The following is a 25,236-nucleotide window of genomic DNA, read 5'->3' as shown; positions in this document are numbered from 1 at the left end:
AGTACGTGTATAGTGATCGCAATGGACGTAACTTTAATAAAAGTCTGTTTGTTTTCACTGTCTTGTCTCGATTGTGGAGCGGGAAGATATAAATATTTTGCAGAAAATTTGCTAAAATTTGCTACATTTTGCTGTACTTTGCTTAAAATTTGCAGTTATTCTGTAGCTTGGATTTTAAATTTTTGTGTCAACCAGTGTCATGTCCATTTTGAAACAATGTATCTTCAATTAAACGACGTTAATGACTAAAAAGGGCGTTTTTATTATATATATTAGATGTAATAACTCAAACCAAAAATTGAAGAAAAAAAAATTGTGTCATGTTTAAGGAGATAGACCTAGGTTGAGGGACATAACTCTTGAAATTAGTGATATGTTTGCATCATATTCAATTTCACCAGAGCCTTTCAAGCTTTCCTTTGAAACAGAATGAAATCAGTCCTAGGTACTTTGATGCTTACATGAAATTAGTGTAAAATGGTGAATACAAACGTTCCAATGATTTGTAAGAGTTATGCCCCTTACCCTAGGTCTACTCCCTTAAATGTCAATACATTTTTCACGGATAGTATTTTATTTAAAACATTAAATAACATTTTAGGATTATTGACACTTCTTTATTTTTTTCCAAAGACATCTTTTGTTAAATACAAAAAGGGACAAAATGAGGTTGGTAACTGACACAATTCTTTATGTAACTTTAAAGTGGAGAAAAATAGAATTACATGTACACCATAGTTACAAAATTGAAACTTACAGTCTTTAGGAATACGAATACAATGTCAGTTTTAATGGGAAATTAGAGTTGCATTTCATATAGATTTATTTTCATATTCTATAAAATTTACTATTATTTTTCTGATTTAAAATATTTCGAAATACATACTTCTGATTTTCATGCGATTCCGTCAATTCTTTGTGACGTTTTTGTGATGGAGTACGTTAGCCAAATTAATTGCATCTATACCTTTGTTGACAAACGATATTGGAAGAAATAATCCATTACCCAGATGTAACCGTACCTGTTTTGAGTGTAAGCCTATAAAGCAGAGAACGCTTACCCTACCAGTGCACGTGGTTCATGCCCCAAATTTCAAGAGGTCGGGGTTGCTCGTTTATTTTAATTGCTTTGTACGTATTATTTTGATTATTTTAAATTCTTTGTTGTTTGCGTCTGTTTCTCTATCTGTCCTTTGTTCCTTGTAATTCTTTTGATTTCCGATGGAATCTTGGTTCTCTTGATTACCCTATCCAGTGTCTAAAGTATTGAGCTCTACTCCGACGGTACATGTGCCCAAAATCAGAATAAAATCTTCCGAAAAGTTTATAATAAGTTCATGATGACGGGCAACAATATATGACAATAGCTAGGTATCAGTAAGCTAAAACTCATGAAGTTGTTAATTCTGTACAAGAAAAGAAGGTACTGCGCACGTAGAAAAAAATATGATATAATCAATTCCAAGCCCCAACCCCGAAAAAGGGCATCTCCCTGCGACGGTACCCATTCCACCCATTTTATATACGAGCCTGAATTTACATTCAAGTGGTACTCATTTCACAAAAAAAAGTATATTGTATCCTCTCTATGCATCGCAAAAAGTTCATCAATTCCTGTTGGGATGTATGGAACGCCTAAACTGTCTGGTGCGAAACACATTTGTTTACGTGTTGTCAATTTTGTATTACTTGCTGTGGTTTAATAATTACATGTGGTCATTTTGTATTTACGTTATGTAGGAACATCTTTACATTACAGAAATGTTTTTCCTTTCAGAAACTGTTGAAATTTTTTAAATATTATGAGAACTTTTTTCACAGCACTATGAGGAACAGGGGTAATTTCTGCGTAGGACTATTTTTGCGTACGTTCCGAATGCTCATTGGTTGAATTGGTGGTCTGTAACCTAAAGAGTCACTTTTTGTCTTAGAAAAAATAAATAATTATACAGGTATCTTCCTACACACATACTGAATGCATTTGCAAAGTTTCAGTGAAATGTGACAAGCACTTTTTTAAATATTTGATTTTTAAATATAGGGTAACCAAGTTGGGCGAGCAAAAAAGTGACCATATTCTACCATACTTAAATGCATTAAATATTTGCAAAGAACTTTTTCTGACTTTCCAAATAAAAAATATCAATCACAACTTGCTTTTTAACAATATTAATGAAGAAATAGTTTTAAAAGTAATCATTTTCTGAGAAATTGGTCTATTTTTAAAAAATTATTTCTGACATGCCTCCCCCTTTTTCTTGATCACATGTCAAAAATCCTAAATCCTTAAATTTTCACAAAAGGTGATATATTTGGCTTTAAATTTGTAAATACAGTGTTTTCACATTAAAACATGACCAGTAAAGGGCACCTAAAGCAAAAAAAGTACTCAATAATGGATTTTCCATGTTGCCATAGGGGAATGCTTATATGGCCTTAACCGCAGTAATGAAAGTGAGTTTTTCCTCATTTCTAACCTAATTTTTGCTCAAATCTACACAAAACTTGATTTCAAGTGCTTATTACCACCATATGTAGGTAAATATAGCACTCAAAGTTTAATATTTGATATTTTTACTAAATTTTCTACACTTTTTACAAGATAGGACATAAAAATCAGCCAAAAAGACCAATTTTCCATAATTTGGACCTATAACTTAAAAAAATGCATATTTTGAAGGATTTTTGTAGTGTATTCCTCTCATGGCAAAGTTAACAAGATCTTCAAGTAGTTTAAAGCTATTTCAAGAAACTTTTCATTTTGCCATGGCTTCCGCTTAAGGCTAAAAACCACTAATTCCACTTCCCATAGGCTTCTATGCTAATTTCACAATATTCAATGGCTTCCTGGACTTTACCTTAACTTTAACCTACAGAGGACTATATATCAGCATGATTCTACATATGTCAGCTCACAATCCTCAGAATGGCATGTGGGGTTAGCAGACTTGCAGTGCAGTACTGGCCACCAGAAGTGAAGGGTCTATAAATAGCATGGGAAATCCCAGTGTTTTCACAAGATAGGGGTATATTTAAAAATCATTATGGAGATTAGGCTTCACATCACAAGAAGCAAAATGCACCTATAAAATGTACAGAAATGTTTTTCCTTTCAGAAACTGTTGAAATTTTTTAAATAAGATGAGAACTTTTTTCACAGCACTATGAGGAACAGGGGTAATTTCTGCGTAGGACTATTTTTGCGTACGTTCCAAATGCTCATTGGTTGAATTGGTGGTCTGTAACCTCTATGGTAGAGCGGTTTATAATTTAGTAATCGGTTTTGGTCCGATCATATTCTATCATGCCCACTCCAATTAGCAGTGATTGATATACATGCAAGTTGGGTCATTATTGAACTGATATTTAAATCCAGTAGCAACTATAGTGGTAAGTTTCAATTCTATAAAAAAATGAGTAGACTACCCAAAGCAAGATTATTTGGAATACTTTCATGTAATAATCCATTCAAGTTATTTGTATTCAAACAAGTGCTCACACATGCTGGGAAGACAGATGCTTGCAATTAATATATCCCCTAACCTTTTTGTTGAAGTGGGGCTTATGGCAAAGGTTATGTTATTAGGCTTAAATATCCAGGCATCTAGAATATAATATAACGAGAATATGTATGGTGAATATGTCAAAGAGACAACAACCCTATCGGGAAGAAAATATCACCCCAAGGCCACCCACTGGTCTTCTATGAAGGACGAAGAAAGTTTAACCCTCAAACCACAGTGCAGGCTGCAGCTGGCCAAAACACATCATTATGCACAGGTACAACGAAAGAATTTGCCCCTTTATACTCAAGAAACATAAAAATAAACTACAGGTGAAAACGAAACAAGACCTACAGAGGCCGGAAATTCCTGACTTGAGATAGGCGCAAAAAATGCGGCGGGGTTAAAGTAATTTGACGTGACCACACATCCCTTTAAAATCTTGCCACTGGGGAAAAAAATCACACAAGTAAACACACCTAAAAATCAGTTCAAAAAGGTCTGAGTCCTTGTTTACAACGGAAATAAAGAAAAAGAAACTGAATATAAATTACGCAGATGTAATAACTAAGGACAACTAGCAGTTAACTGACATGCCAACTACAGACCACTCAGTTTAAACCTGCAAACAGTTATGCCTTATCGTATGTAAATCAATTTCAATTCTTCCCATGTGGGGTTATCATAACTTGTACCATAAGGACACAACCCATGTCATGCCAAAAACTGTTTTTTTTAAATGCAGTGTTTTAATTTCTATAAAAACTCCTATGAGCGAATCAATGTTAATTCTAACAAATGCTATCCTTAATGATTTGACATACATACATATATCATAACTATATCCTCTATGAATTAGCCTATTCAGCATTGGTAAGTATTGAGCTTTCCGTGGTAGAATATTACTGTAAAACAAAGGTGAGCTATACCCGTACATATTAATCCTTTACATGTACATCTGTACTTTAGTGTAAGTTCCTTGTAACTATTTTTGCGAGTTTGTGATATCGAAAACCTTGATGTAGTAATTTCTCGGTTATATGAAAATTCTTTTCGTTAAAATCTGAATTCTTTTTGTAGAATTTCAATATATTTCAATAATATTATTCATCAGCAGGAACAAAGACAAAGTCCTTCCAATTTGTGTTTTATTTAGGAAATACGATTTTGATGTTGTTTATTTGGAGTAAAATATTTTATTTGGATGTAAACTATTTTCATAACCATTTTGAAGAAAGAATCTAATGCTTTCTTGTCTACTTAAGTACCAGTCAACATAAAATTCAGACAATGCCATTGGTAAAGTGATTCACGATGAAGAAAAACCCACAAAACAAACTGCTTTTTCAGTTCACATATGCTATATTTTCACATAATGAAAATCATTTCTGCATTCAGATCTGCACTTTTTAGAAAATCATACATTCAACTTCCACTAAAATGAACCAAATGAAACCAAGTCAAGAAGAATAACTCTTGCAAAGTGCCATTTTTATGTACAATCTATACAATTTTTATCTCAAAAGTGCAACAACCAAATGGAAACATTAGACTGGTTCTGTGATCAGTAACTGTTTCTGAACAAGAAAATAAACTGAATTTGGTGGGATTTTGACATGCATGAATCACCTTCTGTCTTATTTTTAGAAAGACTGGTACCATGTTAACACATCATTTTCTCTTATGTACACATTTTTTATTAACTGAGATATATGCCACATATTCCTAGACGGTAGATCTAGTTCAATTTGACTGAAAGTTTGCAAGGACTTGCATCATCATAATATTTGAGTCTTCTTTATTATCTGAATTAACATTTTGCTCTTTGAAATCAAATAGAATCAAATATTTTCTCTTTAAAATTTTATGATCAGTATGCCATTCAAGTAGATGTCAAAATTCCTGTATTTTATCTCATTCATACAAAGGGGAGGAAAGGAAAGCTCAAAAAGCTAAAAATAGTGACATTATTTTCTAAACAGTGAGGGAGAAAAATGACATTTTATTTTTATATTTTTTACTTTATGGCTTCATCATAGTTTTGAATAATGTTATTCCTTGTTTACATACCTTCTATTTTCAAAATAAAAGGCTATTTGGTCAAACTTGTTATTCATTCATCAGACATGTTTTATAGTTATCAATGAACTCCAAGTATTAGTTAAACATTTACTAAATGTAACTACATGAGATATTTTCCACTGCTATTGTGTTGTTCTGAATGCCTACATGTTCTTTTTAGTGTGTTGTCATTTGACAGGTCATTTCTTTGTTTATTTCCATTCAGATAGCATCAATTCCTGAAAATATCAACTAAATAGTTTAGTGTGAAAGCATTTTAAACAATTTCTTAATTTTAACACTTACTGATCTACCTATATAGTTTCTGATAAATGAAAAAAAATTGGCAATTTCAAGCACTATTACTATTAAAATGTAGAGTCCAAACATGGAAAGGTTGTTATAATTGTCCATTTTTAATAGTAATTCCAAAGAACTGCTTAACTGGCCATCTTGTTTCTATATATAGAAAGTAGACATTTAACACTTCAATAAATAAATTTCAGGAATAACAGGTGTTCTTGTTAAATAATTTTTTTTGTCTATCATAGCATAAACATAGTTTTGGTATGTGACGGTGATGTCATCAACCCTTATAATGATTTACTTTTTGATACTAAATTGAAATAATCAAGAATGACAGTAATATTTTTTAGTCTATTTGAAATGACCACCATGCCTGTGATGCACTTCATTATAACCTGCAAAAAGTAATTTCTTACATGAAATAACTTGTGTGGGGGAAAGCAATTTTAATTAGTGAAAATAATAAAACAAATACAATAGAAATGCCCATGAATGCAAGTGCCTTTTGATTTACTTATTTACTTATTTATAATTTTATAAAAACAGAGCAAAACAATTTCTTATAAACAGGAAATGAATTGAGACAATTCAAATGATATTTTAATGCATTTGACTCTACATATACAACAAAAACAATTATCTGTAAAAGATAAAAGGGTAATTTATCTCAGTTGGTTTCCTCTTCAGAAATATTTTGTTATTTATAGGACATCTCAGATACACCCACTGTCCAAATTTGATGAATATTCTGGTTAATAAATCAGAAACATTCATTATCACAGATTAAATCAATACTTTGAATGGATTCTTCAACTTTTACCCATCTTATATCTTTGTCTTGCCCCACTTGGGCCACCTTTCCGATGGGTTTTCTTTTCTGTTGGCTTAGATTCTCCATCTGATTTGTCAAGCAAAGTATCTTCTCCATTCATTTCTATTACAAAAAAAAAATACTTAAATTGTTATCTTATTGTTAGAATTAAAGTAGTCCACATGGTGCTATGCTTGTTTTAGTTTTCCACCTACATTAATTAAATTGTACCATAAAGCTTAGAAATAAGATCTCAGACCTTTATCAATTATCTTATATGCCGAGAATATACCACCAAAGTTTGTAATACAAACAAGAGCTTCCTAGGAGCCTGAATCGCTAACCAGGTTCAATTTTTGCCTTTCAAGGGCAATAACTCTAACAAGGAGCTATGGTCTCACTAACCACTTCTGAGTCAAATGGCCACCCCCTATATAGTACCAAAAGCACACTGAACCTAGAAATATGCATTGTAAGTGCATTTGTTGTATGTATTCTGATAAAAAGAAGTCAAAATAAAGCTGAGAATGTGTACTGTAAAATCATATTTGTAATTTACTACAAAAGTGTATGAATGTTTACATGTGTGAGTTATTTGCCTCCATGCTGTCAGTTAGCAGAAAAGGTAAAAATGTTGATTTTCAGTATTTTTTATTCCAAGTAAATTTTGTGAAGAATTTCTACAGTCATTGTACCAGTAGTTTCAGAGGAGAAGAGTTTAGAAAAATTGTTAAGGACGACAACAGATGCCACACAACGGCAATAGCTCACCTGGCCATAGGTGAGCTAAAAATCAATCTGTCTCCAAAATTTTGCTATATAAACCCTAAGAAGCAAATAACAGAATGTTCATGATAAGTATACAGGGTTTCATTTTAATCCAATAAATAACACAGCATATCCAGGGAACACTTACTCTGTGACTGACAGATAAACTAACGAAAGGACTGGTGAAGTATCCACTCATTATCAAGGATGTTTGATCATCAAAAATAATCTTGTATACAAATGAAGTTTTATGATTTACTTTTCATTTTCCTGCACTGAAATCCTAAGTCAGCAATATGATACATTTCATTAAAGAATGAATCCTAATGAACATAACCAGAAGTAAGCAACACTGGACCTTTATAAATATTTTTCTTGATTAACATCCTTACCTTTTAATAAATCAACTGGCTCTTCCAATAATGAGTTCTGCTGATTTTCCAACACAAACCTAAATAAAAAAAAACAATACATGTACTACACAGGCAAAATTGCAACATACGTTTTCATATGTTTTAAAGCATATGAAACATGTTTAGGAACAGTATGGTAAAAATGTTTTTGTGCTTTTGAAAATACACAGAATCACACATGTTCAAAAATCAGATGAAAACTGTTCTCTTTTTATAAATATAATCTATTGAAAACTTATAAATAACATATGACATTTATTTAATATTTTTTATCAATTAATTCAAAAGCCAGAAACATGATTTTCATATAATTTTCATGGTGGTCCTTAACATAAGAAATACATATGTTGCAATATTCCTGTGTAAAGAGTCTGTAATTTGGATGCATGAAACAGCATTATTACAGACAAAAAATGTATCACAGAGGGCTGCTTGATTATAGAAGCTAAACCCTTCACAGCAGAGGCAAGTATAGACACAAGATTAAGACTTGATACAGTTAGGATTGATACAGCATTACTTGTTATTGACTAAAGATGATAAACTACAAAAATTCTGTATAGAACTACTTATAAATCAAATAAAAAGTACAATATTTTTGTTGGTAGTGAAATGAATGCTTGATAGGGTGCAGCTTGATACGACCATTCAAGCCAAGATCTGAACAATGGACACACTATTCAAACTTGATAAATCCATGAATTTCAATTGCAAGTATTTCAAACAGGATAAGAATTTGATCAGAATCAAAGTGCATTCTTTTTGGCCCCTTATATTTGAATTGATCTAATCAGAACCCTTTATTTTTTGTGGTACAATTTGAAAGATCTATTTGGTTATAGTCAAGGCATTATCTGGACATGATTGTTCCTTGTCCCTTTTTGGCCCCTAATACCTAAATGGTTTGAATTCCCAATCCTAAAGTAAAAACCAGCCTTCCTTTTGATCGCCTTGTAGTACACTTTTATAAATATACATTTTCTTACAGTCAACTTATTGTCTAGACATCATAAAAATGCTCGTTTCTGGCCCCTTTTAACCCCTTAATTCTAAACAGTTAAAGTTTTATCCCAAAAAATAAATCCCAGCTTTTCTTTTGTGGCATAGGACCTTGTGGTATAAGTTCATAAAGATCTTATTGGTCTATTTATTTTATTTATAAGTTTTTGTATGAAAACCAAAAACCTACTAAAGATAACAATGAAGACACATGATACCATAATATAATCACAAATTTGTTTGGGGTCATTTTAAAAGAAAATGAATAACAGCCAATGATTAACTTAAAATATGAATTATCTGTTTCCTACCTATATGTTTTTAAAAGTACTAAACCCAATCCTCCAAACACCAACACCAATATAACTTGAAGAATTATATGCTGAAAAATATAGCAGTATTCATAATACGTTTGATAATGTATACAAAGAATAACATATATGTCACTTATGGAGGGACAATTTTTCAACAAAGTATCAGCATTCCAATGGAAACATATTATGCCCCTCTCCTTACCTGTTCCTTTACCTATATGAATCAGAGGTCCTTTAAACTATTGTGAAAGACAAAAAGGTTAAAGAGGATAGATCCTTTAATTTCACATAACGATACACTGACAATGTTCATTACTAAACCTAAATTTAGAGAATGGCTTCTGTTTATTTATCAACCAGAACTAAAATTCAAAGAGACTACTGATACAGCTTCCTCCACATCAATTTAAGACTTTAACCTCGAATTTGACAACAATAGTCATCTCGGTACAATAATATGTCACAAATGAGATGATTTTAGTTTTAAATTGTAAATTTCCCTTTTTTTTGCAGTAATATACCAGCTTCCCCTGCCCTGCTTATAGTATTTATGTTTCTCAGTTGTTATGATGTGTAAGAGCTAGCAACAACTGTTCTAACTTCTTGAGACACCACCATTGCCTTAAAGAAAGGCTTTTGGATCAAGGTTATAAGAAAATAGGTCTCAAGAAAACACTGTTTAAAAGTTTTATTCCCAATATCCCTATCATAATGAAAAATATTCTGCTTCTGATAAACAAATTATGGATGGTGGATTTTTATAATGACTACAAATTAATTACTTGTATATTTCATCTTGAACTTGACACATCTTCCCCACAAAGTTCAAGACTTATTTTTGAACTTTTAGCTTGGACTTACATAATTTCTATCATAATAAGTTCTTTTTATTTTCATATATTTATTGTTCATATCTTTGTACTGTTTTGACTACTGATTTTGCTAATTTTGACTGGTGGCAATTTTATGCTGCCCATTTGTGTTGAAGTGTACCAGAAATGGAGAATCATAATGGAAGGTTTAGCATTTTTAAAACCTGGTTTAACGCACCTTTCATTTGAAATGTCTGCACCAAGTCAGGACAATTGCAGTAGTTTCCAAATTCTTGGTTGTTTACCCCGATATTGTTATACAGACTTTCCTATTGACCACTGCTTATATTTATCAGTTCTGTACTTCATTATGTCAGCACAAAAGTATTTTCAAAAAGCATATAAATACTGAACAAGTTAAAAAATTCAGTGTAGGTTACAAATTATCTAAATATCTTCAATATGTGTGTAAACACTGCACATGCAAAGTTTGAATAATATTGGAGAAATTAAAGAACCTTAGTGATCATGCTGAACTACCCCACACATCCCCATGTTGGATACTCAAGTGAATTTGAATGTAAGAGAAATACATGAAGGAGGACCCTGATAAAAAAAGGAATAAGAGTGTTTTTAGGCTTTAGACCTTTATCTTCCAACTAAATTCTGTTACTCAGAATAGTAGTTTCAATCTCCAGACTGTGATTTCTTGGAGTCATGTCATAATCTGCAAGTGTTTAGAAAAAAAAAGTAAGAAAACTGTTATTTCTGTGGATTTAGCTAAGTTCAAACCCCGTAATTTTGGTAAAAATCATCCCAGTGGAACCATCTACAAACTTGTCCTGTAACTTGTCATGGTGAACTTATATACCAAAAATCACATCAATACATGTATCTGCAAGCATTTAGAAAACAAATCTGGAAAACTTTTTTTCTGTGAATGTTGCTAAGTTCAAGGCCCATAATTTCGGTAAAAATCATCAGAGCAGAACGAAATGTAAACTTGATCTGTAACATATCATGGTGAACTTATATACCAAAAATTATGTTAATATCTACAAGTGTTTAGAAAAAAAGTCCAAAAAATGGTTATTTTTGTGAATTTTGTTAAGTTAAAGGCCCATAATTTCTGTAAAAATCATCAGAGCGGAACAAAAGTTAAATTTGACCTGTAACTTATCATGGTGAACTTATATACCAAAAATCATGTCAATATCTGCAAGTGTTCAGAAAAAAGTCCAGAAAACTGATGATGGACTAACAGACTGGTCAAAGACATTATACCCTTCGCAACTTCGTTGCATGGGGTATAATAACTTTTGAATTACAGATTAATCAGAGTAGATACTGTCCACAACAAGAATTGACAAAAAAAAGTTAAACACACAAAAAATGTACAAACAAAATTAATCATCAAATGTAAAATGTTTTAATGATGGTTTTTGAGATATAAATCAATATTAACTAAGATAACATAAGGAGATGTGAAAATTCTTGCATTAAAGGACAAAAGAATTGCTTGAAGTTTACCAAAATTTATACATTTGGTTCATTTAGTCCTTTTTGGTCACTTTCTGGTCATAGTTCTGACAATAAATGGTGTCCACACCCAAGAAACAACATAGTTTATCAAATGTGGAAATACAAAGATATTTCTTGGGTGTGAATATTTGTGAGTTTTCTGGATGTAAATATGTCAACAACAAAAAACAAGGAATTTACAATTCTCAACAGTTTCTGTTAAATGACATATAATAATGACTCCATTGTGACATCATTACAATCAACTGAAGCCACAAAACATTTATTTTCCAAAAATTTATATGTTTTATGTTTTGGACAATTTTTATGCTTTATAACAAATGCCCTTCGAATAAATATTTTTGGGCCATATTCATAGCCCATGACCCTACAACTTTCTCTTAAATGAAAGGTGCACATCTTCAATATGTACATAACCATTGTGCAAATTTTGAATGATGTTTCTTTAATACTTTTTGAATACAGATTATTCAACATAATTACCCTCTAAGTTGAGCAGCTACTAGGCCTGCATTTTTGATGAAATAGGTACAATGTACATATAAATACTAAGTATTAATTAAGTCATTATTTACCTGTATAGATGGTTTATCTGTTAGGAACTGATCAGCCAAGACAATTACTACACCTACCAACACACCACATCCACCATACAACCATGGCTGTCGTGACTCCTCTGAAATTATAGTTCATGTACAAAACAGTTTTTATTCCACCACTATTTATAGTAAAGTGATTCATCAGAGAGATTTGTACAAGTGATGATTGTTGTCTGTAACATACCACTACAAAGGTAAAACATCATCTAAGTCTACTATGGGTACATTCTAAATTCTAAATAAGTCTGCAAGCAAGAAACTGAATAACAAGACACATACATGTATGGACAGCCATCAACATCATATATTGTCAACATATAAGTATCTTCAATATGTATAATAAACAGATGTGCTTTAAGTGCATGATACGCCCATAGCCATTTCAACTTGTCCTTATGCTTTTAATGAATTTATATGATATGATATAACTAGAAATACTCCCCCCCCCAAAAAAAAAAAAGTAAATAAAAAAGGCACAAAAAATTTGGCACAGAAATGAAAAATTCGAAATTCATAAAAATGGAGCTTACGTCAATAAATAGGAACAATTCACCAAAGCTTCATAAAAGTTGCTGAAAGTGTTTTTGAGTTATTGTCTAAAGTGTTGAAGACAGATGGACGGAAAATGGTATACCATAATACGTCCCGTCTTAGACAAGCTTATAAAAGCACAAGCAAGTTAAAAGGTGCCTAAAACAACATCTTCAATATGTATATAAACTGTGTACAAAGTTCAAATAATATTGGTACAATACTTCAAGAGTTGCAAGTACCCCAAATCATGATGGACAGATGGAGTTGAGTGGCTACTAGACCTGCTTTCACCGTTGGTGATAGAGTTGAGTGGCTACTAGACCTGCTTTCACTGTTGGTGATAGAGTTGAGTGGCTACTAGACCTGCTTTCACCGTTGGTGATAGAGTTGAGTGGCTACTAGACCTGCTTTCACCGTTGGTGATAGAGTTGAGAGGCTACTAGACCTGCTTTCACCGTTGGTGATAGAGTTGAGTGGCTACTAGACCTGCTTTCACCGTTGGTGATAGAGTTGAGTGGCTTTTAGACCTGCTTTCACCGTTGGTGATAGAGTTGAGAGGCTACTAGACCTGCTTTCACCGTTGGTGATAGAGTTGAGTGGCTACTAGACCTGCTTTCACCGTTGGTGATAGAGTTGAGTGGCTACTAGACCTGCTTTCACCGTTGGTGATAGAGTTGAGTGGCTACTAGACCTGCTTTCACCGTTGGTGATAGAGTTGAGAGGCTACTAGACCTGCTTTCACCATTGGTGACACAGGTATAAATTTTATATAGTATGGAAAGGGAATTTACTTGGAAAAAGCAAATAATAAAGATAGCGTATGTGCTATTCTTGCTCCTCACTTAGGTAAAATAATACAGTGATTGATTAGTCAAATTTAAAGATGAACAAGTGATTCTCATTGGTTGTAATAATCAGAGAAATCTATGTGACCTCATCTTATCAGTTAAAAAATATGTAATACTTAGAAATCTAACAAACCTTGCCTTTTTCTGCTGACTTCTCTTGTAGTTTTTACTATGGCATTCTTAATACCTTCGTCAGTAGGATCCAGGATTTCTGCTTGCTGCGATCAGATTCAAACATAGCTTTAATGAATGTATTGGCAGAATGTAATATGAAAATTTTTCACGATCAATTATTTAGAATTATCATCAAGAAGTTTAATATGTGTACTATGCATAGTTTGGTTAGATATACATGTAATAATAAATACACACCTGTGTTATAGATACAAGGGAGACCAAACCTATGATATGCACATGAAGCCATATTATACAGAAGTACCTTTTAGAATCTTGATTCCCTTGATTTCTCTCTTAGAATCTTGATTCCCTTGATTTCTCTCTTAGAATCTTGGTTCCCTTAATTTCTCTCTTAGAATCTTGGTGTCCCCTAATTTTCTTTTTGAAATATGAAATTATGTCAGATAAGTGTTCTTTACACAAATTTTTTCAGAAATTTTATCTATCAGTTTTTTTTTGTTTTTTTTATAATTAGCGAAACTGTCAAAATATCCTACAGAATCTATGTAAAATTTTGTAAAAAATCACTTATATTTGGGCTCAATTATCTTGAAATTAAGATCGGTGACCTGTATTTTTTTCTTATAATTTTATATTATGTTTGTTCAAGGTCATATTTGAGAAAAATTAGAAAAATCTATCTGCTTAAAGTATTCTTAAAAGAATATTTTTTCAAGCACTTAATGCTGCAGTGGTACTTTTTACATTTTAGTATGTACACATAGCTATCAGGAATGAAGACAAAAGATTACATCTGTTCTATAAGTTTCAGTTTAATGAGTATACAGGTAACCTTCATTTGAAGAGTAACAAAATAATTCACATAATTTATTTAACCTATTAACAAATTTAGTATTTATAGAAGTGGAAAATGTATAGAAAATATGAGATTAAAAGTTGATTGACCACTTATAGGATTAATCAGAATACCTTGTAAGCCATTATAGCAAGTGTGTAATTTCCAACCGCGAACTCAACTTCTCCCTTTCTGTAATAACTCTACAAAAATTATCATAATGAGTATATATATGTTTATATGTGTGTATGTACATGTTGATGCTAAATAAGATATTTTCCACTCAAAATCATGTCGGACTAGGCTCATATTTCATACATGTAAAATGAGACTACAGTTAAATGACATGTTCAATATGCTACATGTATTAGTCACCATTCAGTTGATACGACAAATTTGTCTGGGTGATATAACTGATGGTATCCATGTCATACTTGTCTGTTTAAACAAATATGAGCAGCAGAGGTTATTATAACTACATTAAGATATCAATGCCTCACAAGCACCAAAAGGATGACCTTGATCACTCCTATGACCTTGCCTGGGTTTCATAAAAAAATCTCTGAAGGAGAATTTTCAACAGCAAATGATCTAATTAATCAAAATGATCTGAAGAAAGATTTGAGGTCTTGCATTCAAATTTCATAAAATTTTTATCAAGTAACCTATGCAATTTTATTTTCAATCATAACATCTTTCTTTATAACCAAGTTTGCTCAGTATCAAATATGTTTGACACTGGCCCTAATTAATGTTGAGAAAATTGTTAAAGAATTTGAGTGTACTTCTAAAGGGATTAGAGCTATTTCTACAATAGAGTGCAACTGGGTGAATCTGTTAATAACAATTTTACAAAATCTTTCTATAGCACAAAGTATTTATTTTGAAAGAACAACATTAAAATCACCTGTTATAAAAAATACCTTTGGCCAATCAGGCTTCAGTTTGATGGTCTGTTTAGCATCTTTCATGGCATAGTAATATTGATGAAGTTTAAGGAAACATAATGATCTGTTGCTATACAATGTATGGTTAGTATTGTCTTGATTGATAGCATGTGTGTAATGTAGAATAGCCTCACCATAATTTCCTTCCTTAACACATCTATTCCCCTGCTCCTTCAAATCTTCTACCTTAACATAAAGAGTTTATATAATCATAAGAACCTTGTCATGTTCATTTTCAACATTCTTATTATTTTTATAGGCTCTTATATTTATACTTTTGGTTGTAGCTTGGACCAATGTTTTAGGATTTTTTTTCAATTAAAGGTTCTTAATGAAGATCAACAGTTTACTTTCCAAACTTAACAAATCAATTCAGAAATTTAAGTTCTCTACAAAGTGAAAGTGGAAGATAATCATCAATTAGTGAATAAGTGAATTAGCTATTCACTTGCCATGGGTGATGGGAAAGTGGAATTCTAGAACACGGTCGGACCACTTAAAAGAAAAGAATTTTTCACACATCAGTAACTAGAGGTGCTAGAAAGCCCGAATTTGCTCACCTTGTCAAAAAAAGTCTTTTTAGCTTACAAAGCTGGACTCTCGAACTTACTTTATTATTGTCAAAAGAATCATTTAATCAATAGAGAGCATCTTAATTATCCACTGGATTTTCATATCATATTACAAATCTTTCATTGTCATTTTTTTACTCTTCAAGGGCAATAACTCTGACATTGGTCAATAGATCTTTATCAAAATTTTGGCATAGGTCAGTCTTTTAGTTTACATTTACGAGTTATTTCCAAAAATCTTCAATTTGACCCCTATGGTCTTTTTTTAATATCATTGGTCATGGTTTTTGCCAGATAAAAAATCCAATAAAAAGATTGTTAAGGATATTGTAAGGTTACATTCATGCCAAGTTCGGTTACAATCCATCCAGTAGTTCAGGAGGAGAAGATTTTCAAAGTTAGAAATATGAAAATTCTAGAAAAAAATCCATTTCAGAACTCACAACTCATTCATCCGTCAAGGGATCTTTCTGAAAATTTTGGCATGGGTCAATCCAATCAACTTGCACAATTTACTCCCTGCCAAATTTTAGATAAACCCAACTCCTTTGGAGTTTGTGCCAAATTCTGCAATTTGACCCCTATGATCTATTTTTTAGTAACAACGGCCATTTTTTAAGCAAGATCACAAATCCCCACACACAAATTGTCAAATATCTTCTAAATAACATTTATGCTAAATTTTGTTTTAATCCATCCAGTAGTTTCAGTGGAGAAGATTTTCAAAGTTGGAAATGTAAAATTTGGAAGAAAAAAAAATTTCAGATCCCATAATTCATTCATTCTTCAATGGATCTTTCTGAGAAAATTAGCGTAGGTCCATCCCATCATGCTTAATAATTTTACTATCTGCCAGATTTTATTTAAACCCAACTGTTTTTGAGATATGTGCGTAAATCTGTAATTTGACCCGTATGGTCATGACCTTTCTGCCAGGTGAGCTAAAAATTGCATGGAAGCTAGTGCGATAATTGTTCTTGGTAATCTCTATTCAGAGTTGACGAGTCAATTGTCCTTTACACTCAGACTACAATACCACATAATGAACACAAATGAATATTTGCGGCAGTTAATTTTTGTAGATCTTTCAAGTGAACATTTTCCTAGGTATCAATTTTTAGGCTTTTAAAAATTGATTAGACATTTCTTAGTTTTTAAAATTACTTTTTCAGATGCAAGTTTTAGTGGATATCTTTCCAACATGAAAATCCATTCATTTACAGCTGACATGTGCTCTTGGTTGCTCTTTTACTTTAATTGCTTTGTATGTGGTATTTCTGTTATTTTATGTATTTTGTTGTGTGTACCTGTTTTCCCTCTCTGGTCTGGTCTTTGTATCTGGATTACATTATTTTGATTTCCACTAGAATCTTAGTTCCCTTGATTACTCTTTTAAATCTCAGATGCACTACACTCAGAGTTTGTGAAAATGGTCTATCCTGACTGACTAAATTTCTGCATTATTTGTTCAGGACTGGCAATATTGCAATAGAGACATACATGGAAGTTTGGACTAACAGGATTTCTTTATAGACCACCTAGGTAATATCAGTTTTCACCAACTCTGTACACTCAATGTACAAATACGCATATAATAGCATACTGATACAAATGTAATAGCATATAATAGCATACTGATACAAATGTAATAGCATTGATATTATCACACTTCAGTACAGTACATGGACTATCAGAATTCAGTGTCCGTTTAGTACCATGTACATAATGATTCTCTAGTACTGCCAAACATGGTTATACCACCGTAAAATATTCAGAATGTTACTGCTTAAATTTAAGGCTCTAAAGAGAATGAATAGCTCACCTGGCTTTATCAGCAAAATTCTATTTTTGTAAAAGCAGAAATGTTTTTTACTGAATAAAAATTCCTAACTCTAATACCTAAGGAACATTCATATAAACTTTCATTGAATTCTGTCTAGTAGTTTCTGAGGAGATTTTTTTTTAAGTAATAACATTAAAAATAGCAAAAAGATGTAAAAAAACTGCAATAAATCCACCGTGGCTTAACAGAATTAACATGAAAATTTGACCACCGATAGATTTCAGCATATTGAACACTTTTACCCCTATCAGAATGGTTTTGGAGAAAAATGGGAAAAAAACTTCTGTCTGACCCCTATGTTCCATTTAAGTAAGGCAGCCATGTTTTTTCTATGGATCACAATCAGTTCTGTGCAGAATACCCTAAGAAACATGTTCAATATTCTAATTGGTCTGATGGTGTCAGAGGAGAAGATTTTTAAAAGAAATAATAGCAAAAATAGCAAGCAAAAAAAAAAGCAAAACAAAACAAAAAAACAGCAATAATTCCACAATGGGTTAACAGAAAAAAAAAAAAAAAATTGACGTCAGATAGATTTCATGATACTGGCCATTTATACCTGATGTCAGAATTTGGCTAAACCTAACGGTTTTGGGGATATAGGAGAGTTCGCCAATCTCATTAGTGATGTCATATTCACTAATTTGCATATCATTAAGTGTCAAATTGGTTGGCAAATAAACAACTAAATAAACAATTGACAATTTCATGATTAGAATCCCAATTTTCAAAACTTTATAACTTTGTTATTTTATATCCAATTTTGGTTCTGTAAAATGTTTCATTTAGATAAAATAATTCATGTTTTGTATTTGAATTTATAACTGTTTTACTTGAAAAAATAAGTTTGTAGTGATATTTATATGTAAACCTCTTTAAAATTATAATTAAAATCTAATGCACATATACTCTAATTACTGAATATTTATTTAAAAATTCCATGGATCAAAAGAATTTTATTTGCAATGTTGGGAACCAAAAGAATATTTTAATTACTTTAAAAATGAAAAAGTTATGATGATTTAAAGTTAATACCCTATGCCACTCAATGGATTTTTTGCCAACCAAAACTAAATCACAGGTAAGTGATGACATCACAAAGAACTCTCCTATATAAGAAAAAAACTTCTGTCTGACCCCTATATTCTATTTTTAGTAATGGTGGCCATGTTTGTGGATGAATAAACTAGAGGCTCTAAAGAGCCTGAATCACTCACCTGGTCAAAAACAGTCTTTATAGCTTTCTAAGCTGGACTCTTGACCTTACTGTACTATTGTCACAAAAATCATCAAATCAATACTTAGGTATCCATCCAGTTATCATACAGTACAGCTCGCAGCATAGTCTGATAAATACCGGGAATGCCATTTATTGCTTATTGGCCCTTAATTAACAAGACCCCATCCTCCATCACCTGTATCCAATATACAACAGGAAATGACTAATTAACTGAACAGATACATGTACCTGCTGGTGGTTTTACCTATACAGTTAATTATCACTCACAGGTAGCTCACCTCAGTATTTTAGAATTAGTATACAAGTAGAATAAATTAAAAATAAGTCTTTTTTAATAAAATATAGTGTTTGAAATTGTTAAATTTGTATAATTAGAATTACAAAAATATTTAGTTCTTGAGAAATTTGCAGATGATTTAGTGTATTTACCAGTATTTTAACTAAACATACAGACCTTTCATTAAGAGGCGGTAGCAGGTATATTATAACTTTCAGCCTTCAAAACTACTGAAAGCTACCTCTAGAATTTTAAAATTTCAAATAGTTTTATAAAAGAAAATGATGAAAAGTACCTTGTACAAGAGAAATGGTACCTGAAATTGCCAAAAAAAATTAATGAAACCCCTGAACATACATGTATATTTAGAACTCATTGTCTTTGATAAGTTTTGTCATTTTAATTTAAAACTGAATTATATTATGACATGTATATGATAATTTAAATATTTATTATTTATCATTTTGAAATATTTTGAAAAAATTGTTAACAGTTTAATTATTTTGAAAATTATAATAAGGAAACTATATTTCTGTTTAATGATACACACATTTTTCTGCTTTATGATTTAATATCAAAATTTATTTGAGATGAATTACTGAAACAAGGATATTTGTTTGCAAATTAAGGTAACAACAACAACAAAAATGAAGACTGATTGATTACAGTGGAAATTGTTGTATTTAACAACACATAAAAGCTACCAAAATGTTTTATTTATATTTTTTAAAGTTTACGACATGTCACTTTGTGAATATACCATATATGATAAAACACCTCTACAAAATTTCTAAGTTAAAATAAAACTTTCACTGTGAAATGATATATGTTATAGAAAATAAATATGGTGTTGTTTATTGGTAAAAACCTTATATGACATTATGATAAACAATTAATATCATTTATTATTATTTTTTTTATAAAGTTTTTACTTTAATAGTCTATAATATGCATCTTTTTTCCTAAAAAAATATAAAATAGTCCTGAGTGACATTGTTAGCAATATAACATAGTATGTGAAGTCAATCACACTACTGATTACATGTATCAATCACACTACTGATTACTTTCTATGTACTCTTAATGTTTCCTTGGACATTTGATTTTTATGTTAACTGAAAAAAAAGTCACAGGAAAAATATTGATGTGTTACAATACATGTACTTGAAATCATTCTACATCTTAGTAAGTATGGTTTAATGCACATGTCAATTTTAGCCATATTTTCTCAGCTATTTGCATTGAGGTGTGTAATGACTATTTATTAGCTGTAAAGCAGTCATATTTCCTATGCAGATTGGATCCTGGATATTGTCATCTTCTGGTAGATGTGGCCTCCCCCTTCTTCAATACATGAAATAGATGAATTAAGAAACCAAATGGCTTCCTTGCCAATAAAACAAAACTGTTTTGTTATCATATTTCATATTTTTCATTAATTATTTTTGGATAAAAATGAAACTTGCAACTTTTCAGACATGTATGCAAATATAATATAAAATTATTTAATTTCAGTATTAAATGATATAAAAGGAATGATAAAATACACGTTTTTATCTTTTACAGTTGATATTTTACATAAAACTCCACACTGTACATGTACAAGTATAAACAGTAACTTATTAATATTTCCTGTGACTTTTTCCCTACATTTGAAAAAGGTATTGGAGGTATGCCAGGTATTTATCAGACTATGCTGCGAGCTGTACTGTATTTTAAAATAAATCTCTTATTTTAATTTTTTCTCTTCAAGGGCAATAACTCCAACACTGAGCAACAGATTTTGATGAAAATTTTGGCATAGGTCAGTCTCACTATGTTGATCAATTCCCCCCTAGAAAAGGTTTTCACCAGTTGTTTAATTTTAGTAGTAGTCACCATGTTGTTGACGAATAAAATAAAATGTTATGGATATCCTAACAAATATTCATGCAATGTTTGGTTACAACTTGTCAAAAGGGAGATAAAAGAAAAACATTTCAGGACCAAAAACTCATTCATTTGTCAACAGAAACTTTTGAAAATTTTGCCATAGGTCCATCCCATCATGCTGAACAATTTTACCCCTACAAGATGTTAGCTAGACCCAACTGTTTTTGAGTTATTTGCATATTTCTGCAATTTGACCCCTATGACCTATTTTTAGTAACAGAGGCCATGTTTTATCGCAAGATCAGAAATCTCCACACATATATTGTTAAACATGTTGTACATAACATTCATGCACAGTTTTGTTTCAATCCATTAATTTGTTTTAGAAGAGAAGATTTTTAAAGTTGGAAATGTAAAATCAGGAAATAAATCCATTTCAGGACCCATAACTCATTCATTTGTCGATGGATCTTTCTGAAAATTTCAGCATAGGTCCATCCCATCATGCTGAACAATATTACACCCCCCTCCAATATTTTAACTAAACCCAACTGTTTTTTTATTTGTTTTTTTATTTATTTGCATAATTCTGCAATTTAACCCTTATGGTCTACTTTTTACTAACGGTGGCCATGTTTTTTTGTCAGATCAAAAATCCCCACACAAGGATTGTTAAAAATACTCTAAGGAACATTTATGCAAAGCTTGGTTACAATATATAAAGTAGTTTCAGAGGAAATGATGTTTGAAAAAATTTACAGACGAGGAAGAAGAACATATAGTGATAGCCTTTTGGCAAGGTGAGCTAAAAATCCCCACATCAGTTTATGCCGAATACCCTTCCGAACATTCATATCAAGTTTGGTTCTAATTGGTCTAGTAGTGTCTGAGAAGAAGATTTTTGAAAGTAATATCATTTAAAATAACAAACCAAACCTAGAAAAAGGGTTTTAACTCCTACATTACTAAACAGATTGTCACCAAAATTTGACCAGAGATAGATCTTATCATGCTTAACACTTTCACTCTGTCAAAATTATTAACCAAAACATGAAAACAGGAAACAAAGACAATCTTCATACACAATATACACAAAGTAGACAATAGAATAAAATACAATTATATACAAATGCATTTAAAACTGAAAACAAAGAAAACTGTGTAAATGAAAGTCAGTATTTCAGATATTTAGAGCCAGTGGATGAGTGCCAATATATTCTATATATATTGAGAGATTTTTAAAAAAAATTGTCAGTGATAACAAGATAAATCATGGTTTGAAATATTCAAAAGTGTGAAATCAGGGTTCGACGTTAACTTTTATATCCACTTGTCCAGTCGGGCAAGTGACATATGTGATTCACTTGCCCGAAATATTAAAATACTTGCCCGGAACTTTGTGTCACTATATAGTGTTTATTACAAGTAATTTACAAGTATTCATGTGAGTTTTTATTTCACATCTTTAGTTTAACAAATGGACAACAATAACTATCTTCAATAGAATTTTATTTCTCTTTTTCTCTCATATTTTCGAAGTTTTCGATACAGATTTCTTACAGTTTTCCAAAGTAAGAAATTCCATAAATAAATCGCGATGTTCAATTGGATAACGAAAATAGATGTACAATTGGACGCATCCGATTGGTCGACATTAATATCATACGATCTATTTTTGGCAAAGGGAAAATCAGAAAACTATCCAATGATAATCTAGGTCAGCAAGGTCGGGAAGAATGGCGAACTATACAGAAGTAATTTTCGATGTTTTAGAGCTGCGATGATCAGAAATAATGTAATTTGGGCACATATTTTTTTCACTTGCCCAGTCGGGCAACTTTGATGTCGTTTTTACTTGCCCAGACCGGCGATTTACTTGCCCCGGGCAATCGGGCAACCGTTAATGTCGAACCCTGGATATAAACATAATATTTTCAAGTATTTAAGACAATCTGCTTTTGAAAATCTTGGTGTCTCAGTTAATGAGTGTCAGAGATAAAAACATGTAGATAATCAGTATAAGTTTACCTACATGTACATGTATGGTATGAATGTGTACTGCAGTACAGCAAATACTGAATTATTTGTGCTAGTTTGTGTACTTTTGAAAAGACCGTAAAGTAGCACTATACAGATGGGATTGTGGTGCACTGATTCATACACTTAAAATAAAAGGTGAAACTTGGTGGAAATATTGATTGTGGGTACTAGAGCATTTGTACATGGATGCAATACTTGTGAAGTTAAAGAGGTGTAAAATGCATGCTTTAAGCTACCTGGAAAGATTCAGGTGCTTGCCGGATTGGGTTCTCTTCACTGCACCAACTGGCTGTTTTTCAAAAATGCAAGATTTCTAACTTCAAGAAAATCATGAACCAATGAGCAGAATAAGGTACACTTTTCATTTGGTTCTCTCTTTTTTTCACAATAATACCATGCCCGCTTATTTTTTATGGTAATTTTGAAGTGCCTGATATTTTAAAAACATGTTTTTTTTTAACAATTAATTTTGGGAAAGCACCCAAAATCTGTAAATAAAATCAATATATTTTTTATTATGTGACCATAGCTACAGGTTTTCAATACAAAATAGGAAAGAATACCTATTTATTTTTTCCATGGATCTCCATAATGTAAGGTTTTGAAAAATATATACTTTCTACAAGGAAAAAAAAAGACATATTTACACTTGTGGCTGCCAATGACAAAAATATATTTTCCCATTGTTTTCTTACTGAATTTTCCTTCAACTTAAAGATTAATGACATTCCAATTTAAAATTACATTGTTTCATTGATGTCAAAAAGTTATTCGGAGACAAATCTGGTGTCATTCAGATCAAAATGACAAGTGTAAATTAATGTATTGTTGTATTTGCTTGTTTAAGTGTCTCAATATAGCTTTATTTCCACAAATTGTCATAAAGTTATCTACAGTGACCTATCTATATAGTGGAACAAAATGTAGCAGAGTTACTTTTATGACCATATCGGATAAAATTTTTGAACTTAACAGGTCTGAAACACTTATTTTTATTCTCCCTCAATGTCCCTGGTCTCATCTTCATCATGTTCATATCCTCAACAGCTATGAAAACATACCCCTGTCATAGAAGCTTATTTGACAGTTTACTCAACATACATACGATGTTTAATTGCATTTTTAGAAGACGGAGAGAGTGGAAGAGAATGAGAATACCTGCCTTTTCTTTAGACATTTTACTAAATAATATATGTAATAGTTGTCCCCCTTGTTGCGGTGCGGTGCCGTCAATAAATTTCCTGGGTCCGGCCGGATATAAAATGTTGATGTATAGAGGGCCGGAGGACCCAGAATGTTTTAAAGATTTTGTACCCGCTTGTCTACCCCCGTATGAGGATTGATCCGGTCAAATAGTCTTGCAATAGATCAAATTAAGTACATAATATAAGGGATAAATCATTTATTTATTTATTTTATTTATTTATTTATTTATTTATTTATTTATTTATTTATTTATTTATTTATTTATTATTTTTTTAGGGGAGGGGGCTAGGATCAAAGTGCAATAAGCGAATAAATGCAATATTTGCTGTATTAACACATGCTTTCGTGATTGGTCTCTCTTAAAAAAAAATCCCGACCCAAGTATATATATATATACATATACGCTTCCGTTGATAAAACTCCTGAAGTTATTATAATGTAAATGATGGCTAACTTGACATTTTCTGTTATATAGATATAATGTATGGTTGAATTAGTTCATTTGCACTATGAAAACTGATTTATTAAACGGGTCATAGTTATCCTTTCCTCGTTTGTCTACCTCGGATTTGACTTTTTATGAGCAACTCGGCTGGTGTTTCTAGAAAAGCAGAGGATGCTTACCCTACCGGTGCACCTGGTCCATGCAGTTTTTAGTGGAGTCCGAGTTGCTCATTTGCTTTTGTTACAAAATCAAGTAATATGTAATTGATGGTATGTATGTTTTTTTCCTATAGTTTTAATTATAACTACTGT

The 25,236-nt window shown here is 31.5% G+C and overlaps 1 protein-coding gene across 1 annotated transcript; it reads right to left on the bottom strand.

The window, feature by feature from the left end:
• Positions 1–6,448: 6,448 nt before the first annotated feature.
• Positions 6,449–24,492, bottom strand: LOC148622967 (stress-induced-phosphoprotein 1-like). Its single transcript, XM_088573355.1, has 8 exons — positions 24,433–24,492; positions 15,407–15,612; positions 14,618–14,686; positions 13,644–13,728; positions 12,105–12,205; positions 9,173–9,243; positions 7,842–7,900; positions 6,449–6,804 (listed from the first exon to the last, which is right to left on the bottom strand). The coding sequence occupies exons 1-8, from the start codon at positions 24,449–24,451 to the stop codon at positions 6,680–6,682; spliced, it is 735 nt and encodes a 244-aa protein (XP_088429481.1). The 5' UTR covers positions 24,452–24,492; the 3' UTR covers positions 6,449–6,679.
• Between the last annotated feature and the right edge of the window lie 744 nt (positions 24,493–25,236).

This window comes from Perna viridis, chromosome 3, assembly GCF_037379345.1.
Source record: "Perna viridis isolate PV_CMFRI_1.1 ecotype Kerala chromosome 3, ASM3737934v1, whole genome shotgun sequence".
NCBI classification, from domain to species: Eukaryota; Metazoa; Mollusca; class Bivalvia; order Mytilida; family Mytilidae; genus Perna; species Perna viridis.
This window is presented reverse-complemented; position numbering and strand designations above follow the sequence as displayed.

What these genes read in the sequence shown, in the direction of transcription:
- LOC148622967 (XM_088573355.1), bottom strand. An exon ending in TGAAGCCTGATTGGCCAAAG is followed by an intron (nt 14,687 to 15,406) that starts GTATTTTTTATA and finishes TAATTTTTGTAG; the next exon opens with AGTTATTACAGAAAGGGAGA. An exon ending in TTGCTATAATGGCTTACAAG is followed by an intron (nt 13,729 to 14,617) that starts GTATTCTGATTA and finishes ATCTGATCGCAG; the next exon opens with CAAGCAGAAATCCTGGATCC.